General features: G+C 44.3%; 1 protein-coding gene across 1 annotated transcript in view; it reads right to left on the reverse strand.

Moving 5' to 3' along the window:
* spag1a (sperm associated antigen 1a) overlaps positions 1–17,734 on the reverse strand; it is a 37,640-nt gene extending 19,906 nt beyond the window's left edge. The window contains exons 1-3 of the mRNA XM_065018075.1: positions 16,846–17,734; positions 11,621–11,720; positions 38–190 (exon numbers count right to left, since the gene is read on the reverse strand). Coding sequence (XP_064874147.1) covers positions 38–190; positions 11,621–11,720; positions 16,846–17,374 — 782 coding nt within the window. The 5' untranslated portion in view covers positions 17,375–17,734. The remainder of the gene's footprint in view (positions 1–37; positions 191–11,620; positions 11,721–16,845) is intronic.
* Between the last annotated feature and the right edge of the window lie 626 nt (positions 17,735–18,360).

The raw sequence follows: 18,360 nt of genomic DNA on the forward strand, positions 1-18,360 counted from the left end.
GTCCTCTGAGGGGGGCTGCTTTAAATCCTTGGTTTACCTGTGGACACTGTCGTGTGCCGCCTGCACCCCGATGTCTATCTGCAGAACAGTCTTAAAATCCACGTAGGCCTGTCGGTAACGTTCCATTGACTCATAGGCTGTGGCCCTGCGGAGGAGGGGCTTCAGGGAGAAGGGCTGAAGGTCCAATGCCCTGGGGGTAATAGGATCAGAGGGAGGGAGAGAAAGAGAGAGAGAGAGTGAGAGAGACAGAGGATCACAACCCCCACTTTGTGTTTGGTCACGTTGTGTTCCAGGTGGTGGGACAAGACTTCACCTCAGTCCTGACACTCTAGGCTGCAGCAGATAATGTCTGCCATTTAGAAACACGTCATAGAGAGATGGTGTGTGTGGATGGAAACATAAAACACATTGTCTAACCTATAAACAGAGGCAGAACAGAGGCAGACAGTCTGTGAACAGAGGCAGACAGTCTGTAAACAGAGGCAGACAGTCTGTGAACAGAGGCAGACAGTCTGTGAACAGAGGCAGACAGTCTGTGAACAGAGGCAGACAGTCTGTGAACAGAGGCAGACAGTCTGTGAACAGAGGCAGACAGTCTGTAAACAGAGGCAGACAGTCTGTGAACAGAGGCAGACAGTCTGTGAACAGAGGCAGACAGTCTGTTAACAGAGGCAGACAGTCTGTAAACAGAGGCAGACAGTCTGTGAACAGAGGCAGACAGTCTGTGAACAGAGGCAGACAGTCTGTAAACAGAGGCAGACAGTCTGTAAACAGAGGCAGAACAGAGGCAGACAGTCTGTGAACAGAGGCAGACAGTCTGTAAACAGAGGCAGACAGTCTGTAAACAAACAGAGGCAGACAGTCTGTGAACAGAGGCAGTCTGTGAACAGAGGCAGACAGTCTGTGAACAGAGGCAGACAGTCTGTAAACAGAGGCAGACAGTCTGTAAACAGAGGCAGACAGTCTGTAAACAGAGGCAGACAGTCTGTGAACAGAGGCAGACAGTCTGTGAACAGAGGCAGACAGTCTGTAAACAGAGGCAGACAGTCTGTAAACAGAGGCAGACAGTCTGTGAACAGAGGCAGACAGTCTGTGAACAGAGGCAGACAGTCTGTAAACAGAGGCAGACAGTCTGTAAACAGAGGCAGACAGTCTGTGAACAGAGGCAGACAGTCTGTGAACAGAGGCAGACAGTCTGTGAACAGAGGCAGACAGTCTGTAAACAGAGGCAGACAGTCTGTAAACAGAGGCAGACAGTCTGTAAACAGAGGCAGACAGTCTGTAACAGAGGCAGACAGTCTGTGAACAGAGGCAGACAGTCTGTAAACAGAGGCAGACAGTCTGTGAACAGAGGCAGACAGTCTGTAAACAGAGGCAGACAGTCTGTGAACAGAGGCAGACAGTCTGTGAACAGAGGCAGACAGTCTGTGAACAGAGGCAGACAGTCTGTAAACAGAGGCAGACAGTCTGTGAATAGAGGCAGACAGTCTGTAAACAGAGGCAGACAGTCTGTGAATAGAGGCAGACAGTCTGTAAACAGAGGCAGTCTGTAAACAGAGGCAGACAGTCTGTGAATAGAGGCAGACAGTCTGTAAACAGAGGCAGACAGTCTGTAAACAGAGGCAGACAGTCTGTGAATAGAGGCAGACAGTCTGTAAACAGAGGCAGACAGTCTGTGAATAGAGGCAGACAGTCTGTAAACAGAGGCAGTCTGTAAACAGAGGCAGACAGTCTGTGAACAGAGGCAGACAGTCTGTGAATAGAGGCAGACAGTCTGTGAATAGAGGCAGACAGTCTGTGAATAGTAGTAGTGTAGTGCCACGAACATGTGTTAAACACTACAACAACAACCACATGATGAGCGTGAATGAGTTTAATACAGACAGTCTAATAATCTGTCTCTCTCTGACAGCCTAATACTCTGTCTCTCTCTCTGACAGCCTAATACTCTGTCTCTCTCAGACAGCCTAATACTCTGTCTCTCTCTGACAGCCTAATACTCTGTCTCTCTCAGACAGTCTAATACTCTGTCTCTCTCTCTGACAGCCTAATAATCTGTCTCTCTCTAACAGCCTAATACTCTGTCTCTCTCTGACAGCCTAATACTCTGTCTCTCTCAGACAGTCTAATACTCTGTCTCTCTCTCTGACAGCCTAATAATCTGTCTCTCTCTAACAGCCTAATACTCTGTCTCTCTCTCAGACAGCCTAATACTCTGTCTCTCTGACAGTCTAATACTCTGTCTCTCTGACAGTCTAATACTCTGTCTCTCTCTGACAGTCTAATACTCTGTCTCTCTCTCTAACAGCCTAATACTCTGTCTCTCTCTCTGACAGCCTAATACTCTGTCTCTCTCTCTGACAGCCTAATACTCTGTCTCTCTCTCAGACAGTCTAATACTCTGTCTCTCTGACAGCCTAATACTCTGTCTCTCTGACAGCCTAATACTCTGTCTCTCTCTCTGACAGCCTAATACTCTGTCTCTCTGACAGTCTAATACTCTGTCTCTCTGACAGTCTAATACTCTGTCTCTCTCTGACAGTCTAATACTCTGTCTCTCTCAGACACTCTAATACTCTGTCTCTCTCAGACAGTCTAATACTCTGTCTCTCTCTGACAGCCTAATACTCTGTCTCTCTCTGACAGTCTAATACTCTGTCTCTCTCTGACAGCCTAATACTCTGTCTCTCTCTGACAGTCTAATACTCTGTCTCTCTCTGTCTCTCTCTGACAGCCTAATACTCTGTCTCTCTCTGACAGTCTAATACTCTGTCTCTCTCTGTCTCTCTCAGACAGCCTAATACTCTGTCTCTCTGACAGTCTGATACTCTGTCTCTCTGACAGCCTAATACTCTGTCTCTCTGACAGTCTAATACTCTGTCTCTCTCTGACAGTCTAATACTCTGTCTCTCTCTGACAGCCTAATACTCTGTCTCTCTCTGATAACCTAATAATATGTCTCTCTCTGTCTCTCTCAGACAGCCTAATACTCTGTCTCTCTCTGACAGCCTAATACTCTGTCTCTCTCTGACAACCTAATAATATGTCTCTCTCTGTCTCTCTCAGACAGTCTAATATTCTGTCTCTCAGACAGCCTAATACTCTGTCTCTCTCTGACAGTCTAATACTCTTTCTCTCTGTCTCTCTCTCAGACGACCTAATACTCTGTCTCTCTCTCAGACAACCTAATACTCTGTCTCTCTCTGTCTCTCTCAGACAGCCTAATACTCTCTCTCCCAGACAGCCTAATACTCTGTCTCTCAGACAGCCTAATACTCTGTCTCTCAGACAGCCTACTACTCTGTCTCTCTCTGTCTCTCTCTCTGACAGCCTAATACTCTGTCTCTCTCAGACAGCCTAATACTCTGTCTCTCAGACAGCCTAATACTCTGTCTCTCAGACAGCCTAATACTCTGTCTCTCTCTGTCTCTCTCAGACAGTCTAATACTCTGTCTCTCTCAGACACTCTAATACTCTGTCTCTCTCAGACAGTCTAATACTCTGTCTCTCTCTGACAGCCTAATACTCTGTCTCTCTGACAGCCTAATACTCTGTCTCTCTCTGACAGTCTAATACTCTGTCTCTCTCTGACAGCCTAATACTCTGTCTCTCTCTGTCTCTCAGACAGTCTAATACTCTGTCTCTCTGACAGCAGCCTAATAGTCTGTCTCTCTGACAGTCTAATACTCTGTCTATCTCTGTCTCTCTGACAGTCTAATACTCTGTCTCTCTCTGTCTCTCTCTGACAGCCTAATACTCTGTCTCTCTCTGACAGTCTAATACTCTGTCTCTCTGACAGCCTAATACTCTGTCTCTCTGACAGTCTGATACTCTGTCTCTCTGACAGCCTAATACTCTGTCTCTCTGACAGTCTAATACTCTGTCTCTCTCTGACAGCCTAATACTCTGTCTCTCTCTGTCTCTCAGACAGTCTAGTACTCTGTCTCTCTGACAGCCTAATAGTCTGTCTCTCTGACAGTCTAATACTCTGTCTCTCTCTGTCTCTCTGACAGTCTAATACTCTGTCTCTCTCTGTCTCTCTCTGACAGCCTAATACTCTGTCTCTCTCTGTCTCTCTCTGACAGCCTAATACTCTGTCTCTCTGACAGTCTGATACTCTGTCTCTCTGACAGCCTAATACTCTGTCTCTCTGACAGTCTAATACTCTGTCTCTTTCAGACAGCCTAATACTCTGTCTCTCTCTGACAGTCTAATACTCTGTCTCTCTCTGTCTCTCTCAGACAGCCTAATACTCTGTCTCTCTGACAGTCTGATACTCTGTCTCTCTGACAGCCTAATACTCTGTCTCTCTGACAGTCTAATACTCTGTCTCTCTCTGACAGCCTAATACTCTGTCTCTCTCTGATAACCTAATAATATGTCTCTCTCTGTCTCTCTCAGACAGCCTAATACTCTGTCTCTCTCTGACAGCCTAATACTCTGTCTCTCTCTGACAACCTAATAATATGTCTCTCTCTGTCTCTCTCAGACAGTCTAATATTCTGTCTCTCAGACAGCCTAATACTCTGTCTCTCTCTGACAGTCTAATACTCTTTCTCTCTGTCTCTCTGACAGCCTAATACTCTGTCTCTCTGACAGCCTAATACTCTGTCTCTCTGACAGCCTAATACTCTGTCTCTCTCTGACAGTCTAATACTCTGTCTCTCTGACAGCCTAATACTCTGTCTCTCTGAAAGTCTGATACTCTGTCTCTCTGACAGCCTAATACTCTGTCTCTCTGACAGTCTAATACTCTGTCTCTCTGACAGCCTAATACTCTGTCTCTCTCTGACAGCCTAATACTCTGTCTCTCTCTGACAGTCTAATACTCTGTCTCTCTGACAGCCTAATACTCTGTCTCTCTGACAGCCTAATACTCTGTCTCTCTCTGACAGCCTAATACTCTGTCTCTCTCTGACAGTCTAATACTCTGACAGCCTAATACTCTGTCTCTCTGACAGTCTGATACTCTGTCTCTCTGACAGTCTAATACTAGACAGCCTAATACTCTGTCTCTCTCTGACAGTCTAATACTCTGTCTCTCTCTGTCTCTCTCAGACAGCCTAATACTCTGTCTCTCTGACAGTCTGATACTCTGTCTCTCTGACAGCCTAATACTCTGTCTCTCTGACAGTCTAATACTCTGTCTCTCTCTGACAGTCTAATACTCTGTCTCTCTCTGACAGCCTAATACTCTGTCTCTCTCTGATAACCTAATAATATGTCTCTCTCTGTCTCTCTCAGACAGCCTAATACTCTGTCTCTCTCTGACAGCCTAATACTCTGTCTCTCTCTGACAGTCTAATACTCTGTCTCTCTCTGTCTCTCTCAGACAGCCTAATACTCTGTCTCTCTGACAGTCTGATACTCTGTCTCTCTGACAGCCTAATACTCTGTCTCTCTCAGACAGTCTAATATTCTGTCTGTCTCTGTCTCTGACAGTCTAATACTCTTTCTCTCTGTCTCTCTCTCAGACAACCTAATACTCTGTCTCTCTCTCAGACAACCTAATACTCTGTATCTCTCTGTCTCTCTCAGACAGCCTAATACTCTCTCTCCCAGACAGCCTAATACTCTGTCTCTCAGACAGCCTAATACTCTGTCTCTCAGACAGCCTACTACTCTCTGTCTCTCTCTGACAGCCTAATACTCTGTCTCTCTCAGACAGCCTACTCTGTCTCTCAGACAGCCTAATACTCTGTCTCTCAGACAGCCTAATACTCTGTCTCTCTCTGTCTCTCTCAGACAGTCTAATACTCTGTCTCTCTCAGACACTCTAATACTCTGTCTCTCTCAGACAGTCTAATACTCTGTCTCTCTGACAGCCTAATACTCTGTCTCTCTGACAGCCTAATACTCTGTCTCTCTGACAGTCTAATACTCTGTCTCTCTCTCTGACAGCCTAATACTCTGTCTCTCTCTGTCTCTCAGACAGTCTAATACTCTGTCTCTCTGACAGCCTAATAGTCTGTCTCTCTGACAGTCTAATACTCTGTCTCTCTCTGTCTCTCTCTGACAGCCTAATACTCTGTCTCTCTCTGACAGCCTAATACTCTGTCTCTCTCAGACAGTCTAATACTCTGTCTCTCTCTCTGACAGCCTAATAATCTGTCTCTCTCTAACAGCCTAATACTCTGTCTCTCTCTCAGACAGCCTAATACTCTGTCTCTCTGACAGTCTAATACTCTGTCTCTCTGACAGTCTAATACTCTGTCTCTCTCTGACAGTCTAATACTCTGTCTCTCTCTCTAACAGCCTAATACTCTGTCTCTCTCTCTGACAGCCTAATACTCTGTCTCTCTCTCTGACAGCCTAATACTCTGTCTCTCTCTCAGACAGTCTAATACTCTGTCTCTCTGACAGCCTAATACTCTGTCTCTCTGACAGCCTAATACTCTGTCTCTCTCTCTGACAGCCTAATACTCTGTCTCTCTGACAGTCTACTCTGTCTCTCTGACAGTCTAATACTCTGTCTCTCTCTGACAGTCTAATACTCTGTCTCTCTCAGACACTCTAATACTCTGTCTCTCTCAGACAGTCTAATACTCTGTCTCTCTCTGACAGCCTAATACTCTGTCTCTCTCTGACAGTCTAATACTCTGTCTCTCTCTGACAGCCTAATACTCTGTCTCTCTCTGACAGTCTAATACTCTGTCTCTCTCTGTCTCTCTCTGACAGCCTAATACTCTGTCTCTCTCTGACAGTCTAATACTCTGTCTCTCTCTGTCTCTCTCAGACAGCCTAATACTCTGTCTCTCTGACAGTCTGATACTCTGTCTCTCTGACAGCCTAATACTCTGTCTCTCTGACAGTCTAATACTCTGTCTCTCTCTGACAGTCTAATACTCTGTCTCTCTCTGACAGCCTAATACTCTGTCTCTCTCTGATAATCTAATAATATGTCTCTCTCTGTCTCTCTCAGACAGCCTAATACTCTGTCTCTCTCTGACAGCCTAATACTCTGTCTCTCTCTGACAACCTAATATGTCTCTCTCTGTCTCTCTCAGACAGTCTAGAGACAGCCTAATACTCTCTCTGACAGTCTAATCTCTCTGTCTCTCTCTCAGACAGCCTAATACTCTGTCTCTCTCAGACAGCCTAATACTCTGTCTCTGTCTCTCTCAGACAGCCTAATACTCTGTCTCTCAGACAGCCTAATACTCTGTCTCTACTACTCTGTCTCTCTCTGTCTGACAGCCTAATACTCTGTCTCTCTCAGACAGCCTAATACTCTGTCTCTCAGACAGCCTAATACTCTGTCTCTCAGACAGCCTAATACTCTGTCTCTCTCTGTCTCTCTCAGACAGTCTAATACTCTGTCTCTCTCAGACACTCTAATACTCTGTCTCTCTCAGACAGTCTAATACTCTGTCTCTCTCTGACAGCCTAATACTCTGTCTCTCTGACAGCCTAATACTCTGTCTCTCTCTGACAGTCTAATACTCTGTCTCTCTCTGACAGCCTAATACTCTGTCTCTCTCTGTCTCTCAGACAGTCTAATACTCTGTCTCTCTGACAGCCTAATAGTCTGTCTCTCTGACAGTCTAATACTCTGTCTATCTCTGTCTCTCTGACAGCCTAATACTCTCTGTCTCTCTGACAGCCTAATACTCTGTCTCTCTCTGACAGTCTAATACTCTGTCTCTCTGACAGCCTAATACTCTGTCTCTCTGACAGTCTGATACTCTGTCTCTCTGACAGCCTAATACTCTGTCTCTCTGACAGTCTAATACTCTGTCTCTCTCTGACAGCCTAATACTCTGTCTCTCTCTGTCTCTCAGACAGTCTAGTACTCTGTCTCTCTGACAGCCTGTCTGTCTCTCTGACAGTCTAATACTCTGTCTCTCTCTGACAGTCTAATACTCTGTCTCTCTCTGTCTCTCTCTGACAGCCTAATACTCTGTCTCTCTCTGTCTCTCTGACAGCCTAATACTCTGTCTCTCTGACAGTCTGATACTCTGTCTCTCTGACAGCCTAATACTCTGTCTCTCTGACAGTCTAATACTCTCTCTTTCAGACAGCCTAATACTCTGTCTCTCTCTGACAGTCTCTCTGTCTCTCTCTGTCTCTCTCAGACAGCCTAATACTCTGTCTCTCTGACAGTCTGATACTCTGTCTCTCTGACAGCTAATACTCTGTCTCTCTGACAGTCTAATACTCTGTCTCTCTCTGCCTAATACTCTGTCTCTCTCTGATAACCTAATACTCTGTCTCTCTCCTAATCTGTCTCTCTCTGACAGCCTAATACTCTGTCTCTCTGACAACCTAATAATATGTCTCTCTCTGTCTCTCTCAGACAGTCTAATCTCTCTCAGACAGCCTGTCTCTTTCTCTCTGTCTCTGACAGCCTAATACTCTGTCTCTCTCAGTCTAGTCTCTCTGTCTCTCTGACAGCCTAATACTCTGTCTCTCTGACAGTCTCTCTGTCTCTCTGACAGCCTAATACTCTGTCTCTCTGAAAGTCTGATACTCTGTCTCTCTGACAGCCTAATACTCTGTCTCTCTGACAGTCTAATACTCTGTCTCTCTGACAGCCTAATACTCTGTCTCTCTCTGACAGCCTAATACTCTGTCTCTCTCTGACAGTCTAATACTCTGTCTCTCTGACAGCCTAATACTCTGTCTCTCTGACAGCCTAATACTCTGTCTCTCTCTGACAGCCTAATACTCTGTCTCTCTCTGACAGTCTAATACTCTGTCTCTCTGACAGCCTAATACTCTGTCTCTCTGACAGTCTGATACTCTGTCTCTCTGACAGTCTAATACTCTGTCTCTTTCAGACAGCCTAATACTCTGTCTCTCTCTGACAGTCTAATACTCTGTCTCTCTCTGTCTCTCTCAGACAGCCTAATACTCTGTCTCTCTGACAGTCTGATACTCTGTCTCTCTGACAGCCTAATACTCTGTCTCTCTGACAGTCTAATACTCTGTCTCTCTCTGACAGTCTAATACTCTGTCTCTCTGACAGCCTAATACTCTGTCTATAACCTAATAATATGTCTCTCTCTGTCTCTCTCAGACAGCCTAATACTCTGTCTCTCTCTGACAGCCTAATACTCTGTCTCTCTCTGACAGTCTAATACTCTGTCTCTCTCTGTCTCTCTCAGACAGCCTAATACTCTGTCTCTCTGACAGTCTGATACTCTGTCTCTCTGACAGCCTAATACTCTGTCTCTCTCAGACAGTCTAATATTCTGTCTCTCAGACAGCCTAATACTCTGTCTCTCTCTGACAGTCTAATACTCTTTCTCTCTGTCTCTCTCTCAGACAACCTAATACTCTGTCTCTCTCTCAGACAACCTAATACTCTGTATCTCTCTGTCTCTCTCAGACAGCCTAATACTCTCTCTCCCAGACAGCCTAATACTCTGTCTCTCAGACAGCCTAATACTCTGTCTCTCAGACAGCCTACTACTCTGTCTCTCTCTGTCTCTCTCTCTGACAGCCTAATACTCTGTCTCTCTCAGACAGCCTAATACTCTGTCTCTCAGACAGCCTAATACTCTGTCTCTCTCTGTCTCTCTCAGACAGTCTAATACTCTGTCTCTCTCAGACACTCTAATACTCTGTCTCTCTCAGACAGTCTAATACTCTGTCTCTCTCTGACAGCCTAATACTCTGTCTCTCTGACAGCCTAATACTCTGTCTCTCTCTGACAGTCTAATACTCTGTCTCTCTCTGACAGCCTAATACTCTGTCTCTCTCTGTCTCTCAGACAGTCTAATACTCTGTCTCTCTGACAGCCTAATAGTCTGTCTCTCTGACAGTCTAATACTCTGTCTCTCTCTGTCTCTCTCTGACAGCCTAATACTCTGTCTCTCTCTGACAGCCTAATACTCTGTCTCTCTCTGACAGTCTAATACTCTGTCTCTCTGACAGCCTAATACTCTGTCTCTCTGACAGTCTGATACTCTGTCTCTCTGACAGCCTAATACTCTGTCTCTCTGACAGTCTAATACTCTGTCTCTTTCAGACAGCCTAATACTCTGTCTCTCTCTGACAGTCTAATACTCTGTCTCTCTCTGTCTCTCTCAGACAGCCTAATACTATGTCTCTCTCTGACAGCCTAATACTCTGTCTCTCTCTGACAGCCTAATACTCCGTCTCTCTCTGACAGCCTAATACTCTGTCTCTCTCTGTCTCTCTCTGACAGCCTAATACTCTGTCTCTCTCTGACAGCCTAATACTCTGTGTCTCTCTGTCTCTCTCTGACAGCCTAATACTCTGTCTCTCTCTGTCTCTCTCTGACAGCCTAATACTCTGTCTCTGACAGCCTAATACTCTGTCTCTCTCTGTCTCTATCTGACAGCCTAATACTCTGTCTCTCTCTGTCTCTCTCTGACAGCCTAATACTCTGTCTCTCTTTGTCTCTCTCTGACAGCCTAATACTCTGTCTCTCTCTGTCTCTCTGACAGCCTAATACTCTGTCTCTCTGACAGCCTAATACTCTGTCTCTCTGACAGCCTAATACTCTGTCTCTCTGACAGCCTAATACTCTGTCTCTCTGACAGCCTAATACTCTGTCTCTCTCTGACTGCCTTATACTCTCTACCTCTGACAGCCTAATACTCTGTCTCTCTCTGTCTCTCTTTGACAGCCTAATACTCTGTCTCTCTGACAGCCTAATACTCTCTCTCTCTGACAGCCTAATACTCTGTCTCTCTCAGACAGCCTAATACTCTGTCTCTCTCAGACAGCCTAATACTCTGTCTCTCTCAGACAGCCTAATACTCTGTCTCTCTGACAGCCTAATACTCTGTCTCTCTGACAGCCTAATACTCTGTCTCTCTCAGACAGTCTAATACTCTGTCTCTCTGACAGCCTAATACTCTGTCTCTCTGACAGCCTAATACTCTGTCTCTCTGACAGCCTAATACTCTGTCTCTCTGACAGCCTAATACTCTGTCTCTCTCTGACTGCCTTATACTCTCTACCTCTGACAGCCTAATACTCTGTCTCTCTCTGTCTCTCTTTGACAGCCTAAACTGTCTCTGACAGCCTAATACTCTCTCTCTCTGACAGCCTAATACTCTGTCTCTCTCAGACAGCCTAATACTCTGTCTCTCTCAGACAGCCTAATACTCTGTCTCTCTCAGACAGCCTAATACTCTGTCTCTCTGACAGCCTAATACTCTGTCTCTCTGACAGCCTAATACTCTGTCTCTCTCAGACAGTCTAATACTCTGTCTCTCTGACAGCCTAATACTCTGTCTCTCTCAGACAGTCTAATACTCTGTCTCTCTGACAGCCTAAAAGTCTGTCTCTCTGAGAGCCTAATACTCTGTCTCTCTGACAGCCTAATACTCTGTCTCTCTCTGTCTCTCTCTGACAGCCTAATACTCTGTCTCTCTCTGTCTCTCTGACAGCCTAATACTCTGTCTCTCTGACAGCCTAATACTCTGTCTCTCTGACAGCCTAATAGTACTGCCACTATTAACATGTTTACTGAGCCCAGGGAGAGGTGGGATGTGTTTCAAATGGCACCATATGCCCTATATAGTGCACTATAACCAGGGCCCTGGTCAACAGTAATGCATTATATCTGGAATAGGGTTCCATTTGGGACACAGATGTAGAAGAGTATTGGCCTGTAGAAGGGGCGATAGCAAGGCCTCCTCACCTGGTGCAGTCCTGGATACACTCTGTGTTGCTCCCATCCTTCAGGTAGCAAGCAGCTCTGTTAGAGTAGAGAATACACAGGTCCTCTCCACTCTCTATACCTTTAACAACAAACAGCTCTGTTAGAGTAGAGAATACACAGGTCCTCTCTATACCTTTAACAACAAGCAGCTCTGTTAGAGTAGAGAATACACAGGTCCTCTCTATACCTTTAACAACAAACAGCTCTGTTAGAGTAGAGAATACACAGGTCCTCTCTATACCTTTAACAACAAGCAGCTCTGTTAGAGTAGAGAATACACAGGTCCTCTCCACTCTCTATACCTTTAACAACAAACAGCTCTGTTAGAGTAGAGAATACACAGGTCCTCTCTATACCTTTAACAACAAACAGCTCTGTTAGAGTAGAGAATACACAGGTCCTCTCCACTCTCTATACCTTTAACAACAAACAGCTCTGTTAGAGTAGAGAATACACAGGTACTCTCTATACCTTTAACAACAAACAGCTCTGTTAGAGTAGAGAATACACAGGTCCTCTCCACTCTCTATACCTTTAACAACAAACAGCTCTGTTAGAGTAGAGAATACACAGGTCCTCTCTATACCTTTAACAACAAACAGTTGAGTGTGTGTGTGTGCACACCGTACAGTTTGCATGGTCAATCCATTTACAAGGAAAAGGCTTTCCACTGCCCTTTCTCCAAGGAGCTCAATCTGCAGCGTCAGCCATTGTTGACCATCATCAGTCATTACACAGTAGTGATGGATTCCTGTCAGTCTAGATAATGTTGTTGGCTGTTGTGTTTTTCCCTGCTACTAGCATCTATTTGTGTTGCCACCCACGAGCTTTCATGACGTTTTGGAAATTCAACTGAATCCAATTTGCAGGAGTGTAATGTTAATGCTTACACAGCAGCATGTCACGAGCCAGACACACTACCAGCAATAGGGATTGGCTGATGAGGGCTCTGGGATGACTATCATAAAGCCCAATGACAACAAAGAGGCCTGTGTGTCAGGAAATGGACCCTGTAGAAACTAGGAACGAGTGACACTTAACGTGAACCTGGGTCTAATACCCATTTCCTCCATGACACACACACACAGCAGCTGGGAGGAACATGATCTTCCTGTCGCAGTCCTTATGACTACCTTCATTGTCATTATTCAAGTACCCACAATATCCTACATCACTGACAGTGGGCCTCTTACTCCTGTGTCCCGTTAAAACATCTAGTGTTGGTCTGTTTCCTGTTAAAACATCTGGTGTAGGCCTGTTTCCTGTTAAAACATCTAGTGTAGGGCCTGTTTCCTGTTAAAACATCTAGTGTAGGTCTGTTTCCTGTTAAAACATCTAGTGTTTGTCTGTTTCCTGTTAAAACATCTGGTGTAGGCCTGTTTCCTGTTAAAACATCTAGTGTAGGGCCTGTTTCCTGTTAAAACATCTAGTGTTGGTCTGTTTCCTGTTAAAACATCTAGTGTAGGTCTGTTTCCTGTTAAAACATCTAGTGTAGGGCCTGTTTCCTGTTAAAACATCTAGTGTTGGTCTGTTTCCTGTTAAAACATCTGGTGTAGGCCTGTTTCCTGTTAAAACATCTAGTGTAGGGCCTGTTTCCTGTTAAAACATCTAGTGTTGGTCTGTTTCCTGTTAAAACATCTGGTGTAGGCCTGTTTCCTGTTAAAACATCTAGTGTTGGTCTGTTTCCTGTTAAAACATCTGGTGTAGGCCTGTTTCCTGTTAAAACATCTGGTGTAGGCCTGTTTCCTGTTAAAACATCTGGTGTAGGGCCTGTTTCCTGTTAAAACATCTAGTGTAGGGCCTGTTTCCTGTTAAAACATCTAGTGTAGGGCCTGTTTCCTGTTAAAACATCTAGTGTAGGGCCTGTTTCCTGTTAAAACATCTAGTGTTGGTCTGTTTCCTGTTAAAACATCTAGTGTAGGGCCTGTTTCCTGTTAAAACATCTGGTGTAGGCCTGTTTCCTGTTAAAACATCTAGTGTTGGGCCTGTTTCCTGTTAAAACATCTAGTGTAGGGCCTGTTTCCTGTGAAAACATCTAGTGTTGCGCCTGTTTCCTGTGAAAACATCTAGTGTAGGCCTGTTTCCTGTTAAAACATCTGGTGTAGGCCTGTTTCCTGTTAAAACATCTAGTGTTGGTCTGTTTCCTGTGAAAACATCTAGTGTAGGCCTGTTTCCTGTTAAAACATCTAGTGTAGGCCTGTTTCCTGTTAAAACATCTAGTGTAGGTCTGTTTCCTGTTAAAACATCTGGTGTAGGCCTGTTTCCTGTTAAAACATCTGGTGTAGGCCTGTGTCCTGTTAAAACATCTAGTGTAGGCCTGTGTCCTGTTAAAACATCTAGTGTAGGCCTGTTTCCTGTGAAAACATCTAGTGTAGGGCCTGTGTCCTGTTAAAACATCTAGTGTAGGGCCTGTTTCCTGTTAAAACATCTGGTGTAGGCCTGTTTCCTGTTAAAACATCTAGTGTTGGGCCTGTTTCCTGTTAAAACATCTAGTGTAGGGCCTGTTTCCTGTGAAAACATCGAGTGTTGGGCCTGTTTCCTGTTAAAACATCTAGTGTTGGTCTGTTTCCTGTTAAAACATCTGGTGTAGGCCTGTGTCCTGTTAAAACATCTGGTGTAGGCCTGTTTCCTGTTAAAACATCTAGTGTAGGCCTGTTTCCTGTCAAAACATCTGGTGTAGGCCTGTTTCCTGTTAAAACATCTAGTGTAGGCCTGTTTCCTGTTAAAACATCTAGTGTAGGCCTGTTTCCTGTTAAAACATCTGGTGTAGGCATGTTTCCTGTTAAAACATCTAGTGTAGGCCTGTGTCCTGTTAAAACATCTAGTGTAGGCCTGTTTCCTGTTAAAACATCTGGTGTAGGCCTGTTTCCTGTTAAAACATCTGGTGTAGGCCTGTTTCCTGTTAAAACATATAGTGTAGGCCTGTTTCCTGTTAAAACATCTAGTGTAGGCCTGTTTCCTGTTAAAACATCTGGTGTAGGCCTGTTTCCTGTTAAAACATCTAGTGTAGGCCTGTTTCCTGTTAAAACATCTAGTGTAGGCCTGTTTCCTGTTAAAACATCTAGTGTAGGCCTGTTTCCTGTTAAAACATCTAGTGTAGGCCTGTTTCCTGTTAAAACATCTAGTGTTGGTCTGTTTCCTGTTAAAACATCTAGTGTTGGTCTGTTTCCTGTTAAAACATCTAGTGTAGGCCTGTTTCCTGTTAAAACATCTAGTGTTGGTCTGTTTCCTGTTAAAACATCTAGTGTTGGTCTGTTTCCTGTTAAAACATCTAGTGTAGGCCTGTTTCCTGTTAAAACATCTGGTGTAGGCCTGTTTCCTGTTAAAACATCTAGTGTAGGCCTGTTTCCTGTTAAAACATCTAGTGTAGGCCTGTTTCCTGTTAAAACATCTAGTGTAGGCCTGTTTCCTGTTAAAACATCTAGTGTAGGCCTGTTTCCTGTTAAAACATCTAGTGTAGGCCTGTTTCCTGTTAAAACATCTAGTGTTGGTCTGTTTCCTGTTAAAACATCTAGTGTTGGTCTGTTTCCTGTTAAAACATCTAGTGTAGGCCTGTTTCCTGTTAAAACATCTAGTGTTGGTCTGTTTCCTGTTAAAACATCTAGTGTTGGTCTGTTTCCTGTTAAAACATCTAGTGTAGGCCTGTTTCCTGTTAAAACATTTGGTGTAGGCCTGTTTCCTGTTAAAACATCTAGTGTAGGCCTGTTTCCTGTTAAAACATCTAGTGTAGGCCTGTTTCCTGTTAAAACATCTAGTGTAGGCCTGTTTCCTGTTAAAACATCTAGTGTAGGCCTGTTTCCTGTTAAAACATCTAGTCTAGGCCTGTTTCCTGTTAAAACATCTAGTGTTGGTCTGTTTCCTGTTAAAACATCTAGTGTAGGCCTGTTTCCTGTTAAAACATCTAGTGTAGGCCTGTTTCCTGTTAAAACATCTAGTGTTGGTCTGTTTCCTGTTAAAACATCTAGTGTAGGCCTGTGTCCTGTTAAAACATCTGGTGTAGGCCTGTTTCCTGTTAAAACATCTAGTGTATGGCCTGTAGGTCTGTTTCCTGTTAAAACATCTGGTGTAGGTCTGTTTCCTGTTAAAACATCTGGTGTAGGGCCTGTAGGCCTGTTTCCACAGTTATATCAAATGAATTTTGCACTAAGCCACTTTCCTTCACTGCTGGAACCTGAACTATTAAGTTCAGGGCCGGTTCCAGGCGGTCACTTGACATTTTTGTTGTTGTTGTACATTAGGAACTCAGTCGGGGTCTCAACTTACTATTGAGAGTTAAAATAGTAGAATTTAGAAATGTGGTTGTGCATCAGCAGTTTGTCTTGTTATGTCCATCACCGACTCAATTAGCCGCCAGCTAACAATTTTTTTTGCTATCTAAACTTGTATTAATCATGGCCAAATAGCGACCGGGCACGCAGGGCACGTGTCCAGGGGCCCTGACTTCCAGGGGGCCCGCATTGATTTTGTTCGTCATTCTCACTCAGATGTCATTAACACAGCATAAGCCATGTAAAATGGGTAGAATTGCAGGACATTTGCTCTAAAACTGCTAAATAAATATCTCCACCCCATGGCAAAATGGGTAGAATTGCATAAAATGTGTTGTACAATTGCAACTTCCTCTCTGCCCCATGTGAAAATGTGTAGAATAACAATTGCAGGAAACATGCTTTAATGGTCCAATGCAGCAGTTTTTATCTCAATAATAAATCATTTCTTGTAACATTTAAGTACTTTACTGAGATTGTTTTAAATTAAAATGGTTCAAAATAAACTAAAATAGCTTCTTAGCAAAAGGCAATTTCTTAATCAAGAATTTTGCTAGAACTGTCAAGGAGTGGCGAGGGGGAAACAAAGAATGTGCTGTTATTGAGAGAGAGGTTGGGAACTCTCTTTCTTATTGGTCGGTTAACCAATTTAACACATGGTGATGTCACCATGGAAGGCCAAAACTCCATCCCACCAAAACAGGCTGAAATTTCTGGATTTTCAAACACCCGCATACATAAGGTGTGAGGCCCCCCAACCAAATCTAGTTTAGGGCCCCCAAAAGGCTAGAGCCGGTCCTGATTGAGTAACATGCTGCTGCCTGCTGAGATGAAACACACATCAAAGACATGTATGAGGTCATGAACTCTTGAGACTAAACCCCATCCTGAGACATCAGACTCTGTAACAAGCCACTGCTATTGATTGTACTCCACCTGCGTCACAGCAGCCATCGATGGCTGCAGAGTATTTCTCCACAGCATCTGCAAACTGTCCTTTTTTGAAGAGGTGGTTACCCTCGTTCTTGAGCCGGCCCAGGTGGGGCGGCAGAGCTCCAGCGGGGGCGTCCAGATAGCTGGTGTCTGGTGGAATGTCCTTACTCTGGTTCCTGTCCCCCTGGGTGGCTCCGTTGGCCATCGACCCCTTCTCTGGGGGACCCTTCCCTGCCTTGGGCTTCTCCGTGCTCCCGGCTCTGCTTCTTCTCCTGAATCCTGGGGTGGCCTGGTCCGTTTTAGCCCCCCCGGATCCAGAGGGCTTATCCTGTCCATTCCCCATTATTATCTCTGGACGCTGCAGTGTCAAAGCTTTCCTCCCCCTAGAGCAGCAGCCTAGTCTAAGCTGGATGGAAGATCTGGTGTCAGGACACGCCCCTACTGGTGGAGTCAGCAGTGACATCACAAAAGGGGGCGGTGTTGTTGCATTGCAGTGCTGAGAGAGGAGAGATATTTCATGAGGCCACTGCATGAGGGAGAACTGGTGCTTGGCAGGAGAGAGGAGCCAGTTATGCTGCCAGCAGTTAGGTGATGTCAGGGAAGAATGAGGATCTACCTCTGGGGACACTTCAGGAACAGAACTCTCTGGGAAACCAGTGAAATATGCTACATCCTAAATGGAATCCTATTCCCTAAGTATTGCACTACTATACATCCTAAATGGAATCCTATTCCCTAATCCTATTCCCTAAGTAGTGCACTACTATACATCCTAAATGGAATCCTATTCCCTAAGTAGTGCACTACTATACATCCTAAATGGAATCCTATTCCCTAAGTAGTGCACTACTATACATCCTAAATGGAATCCTATTCCCTAAGTAGTGCACTACTATACATCCTAAATGGAATCCTATTCCCTAAGCAGTGCACTACTATACATCCTAAATGGAATCCTATTCCCTAAGTAGTGCACTACTATACATCCTAAATGGAATCCTATTCCCTAAGTAGTGCACTACTATACATCCTAAATGGAATCCTATTCCCTAAGTAGTGCACAACTATACATCCTAAATGGAATCCTATTCCCTAAGTAGTGCACTACTATACATCCTAAATGGAATCCTATTTCATATGAAGTACCCTACTTCTGACCAGGGCACATAGGCCTCTGTATTCAGTTCAAAGTCATATCCAGTAAGTAGTAATATTAATGATAGAGTGCTATGAATGATATTGCTCCAGTATCTCTTTAAGGTGTCGAAATAATTAGCATATTTATAGGTGAAACTCCTAGACTAGGTAACTCCTAACTTATCATTTGCATATGTATAGATGTGTAAGGTTATACTCCAAGACTAGGAAACTCCTAACCTACTTTGGACTCCTACTCCTTGGGGACAAACAGACAACTGAACCCTTCAGTCACTACAATAAACATGACACAATTCTACATCCACACTCATCAAGGTCCTGTAGTGGAGATGTCTTGACAAATGTTATTTGTCACATACA

The sequence above is a fragment of the Oncorhynchus nerka genome, linkage group LG4 (genome assembly GCF_034236695.1).
Source record: "Oncorhynchus nerka isolate Pitt River linkage group LG4, Oner_Uvic_2.0, whole genome shotgun sequence".
Classification (NCBI taxonomy): domain Eukaryota; kingdom Metazoa; phylum Chordata; class Actinopteri; order Salmoniformes; family Salmonidae; genus Oncorhynchus; species Oncorhynchus nerka.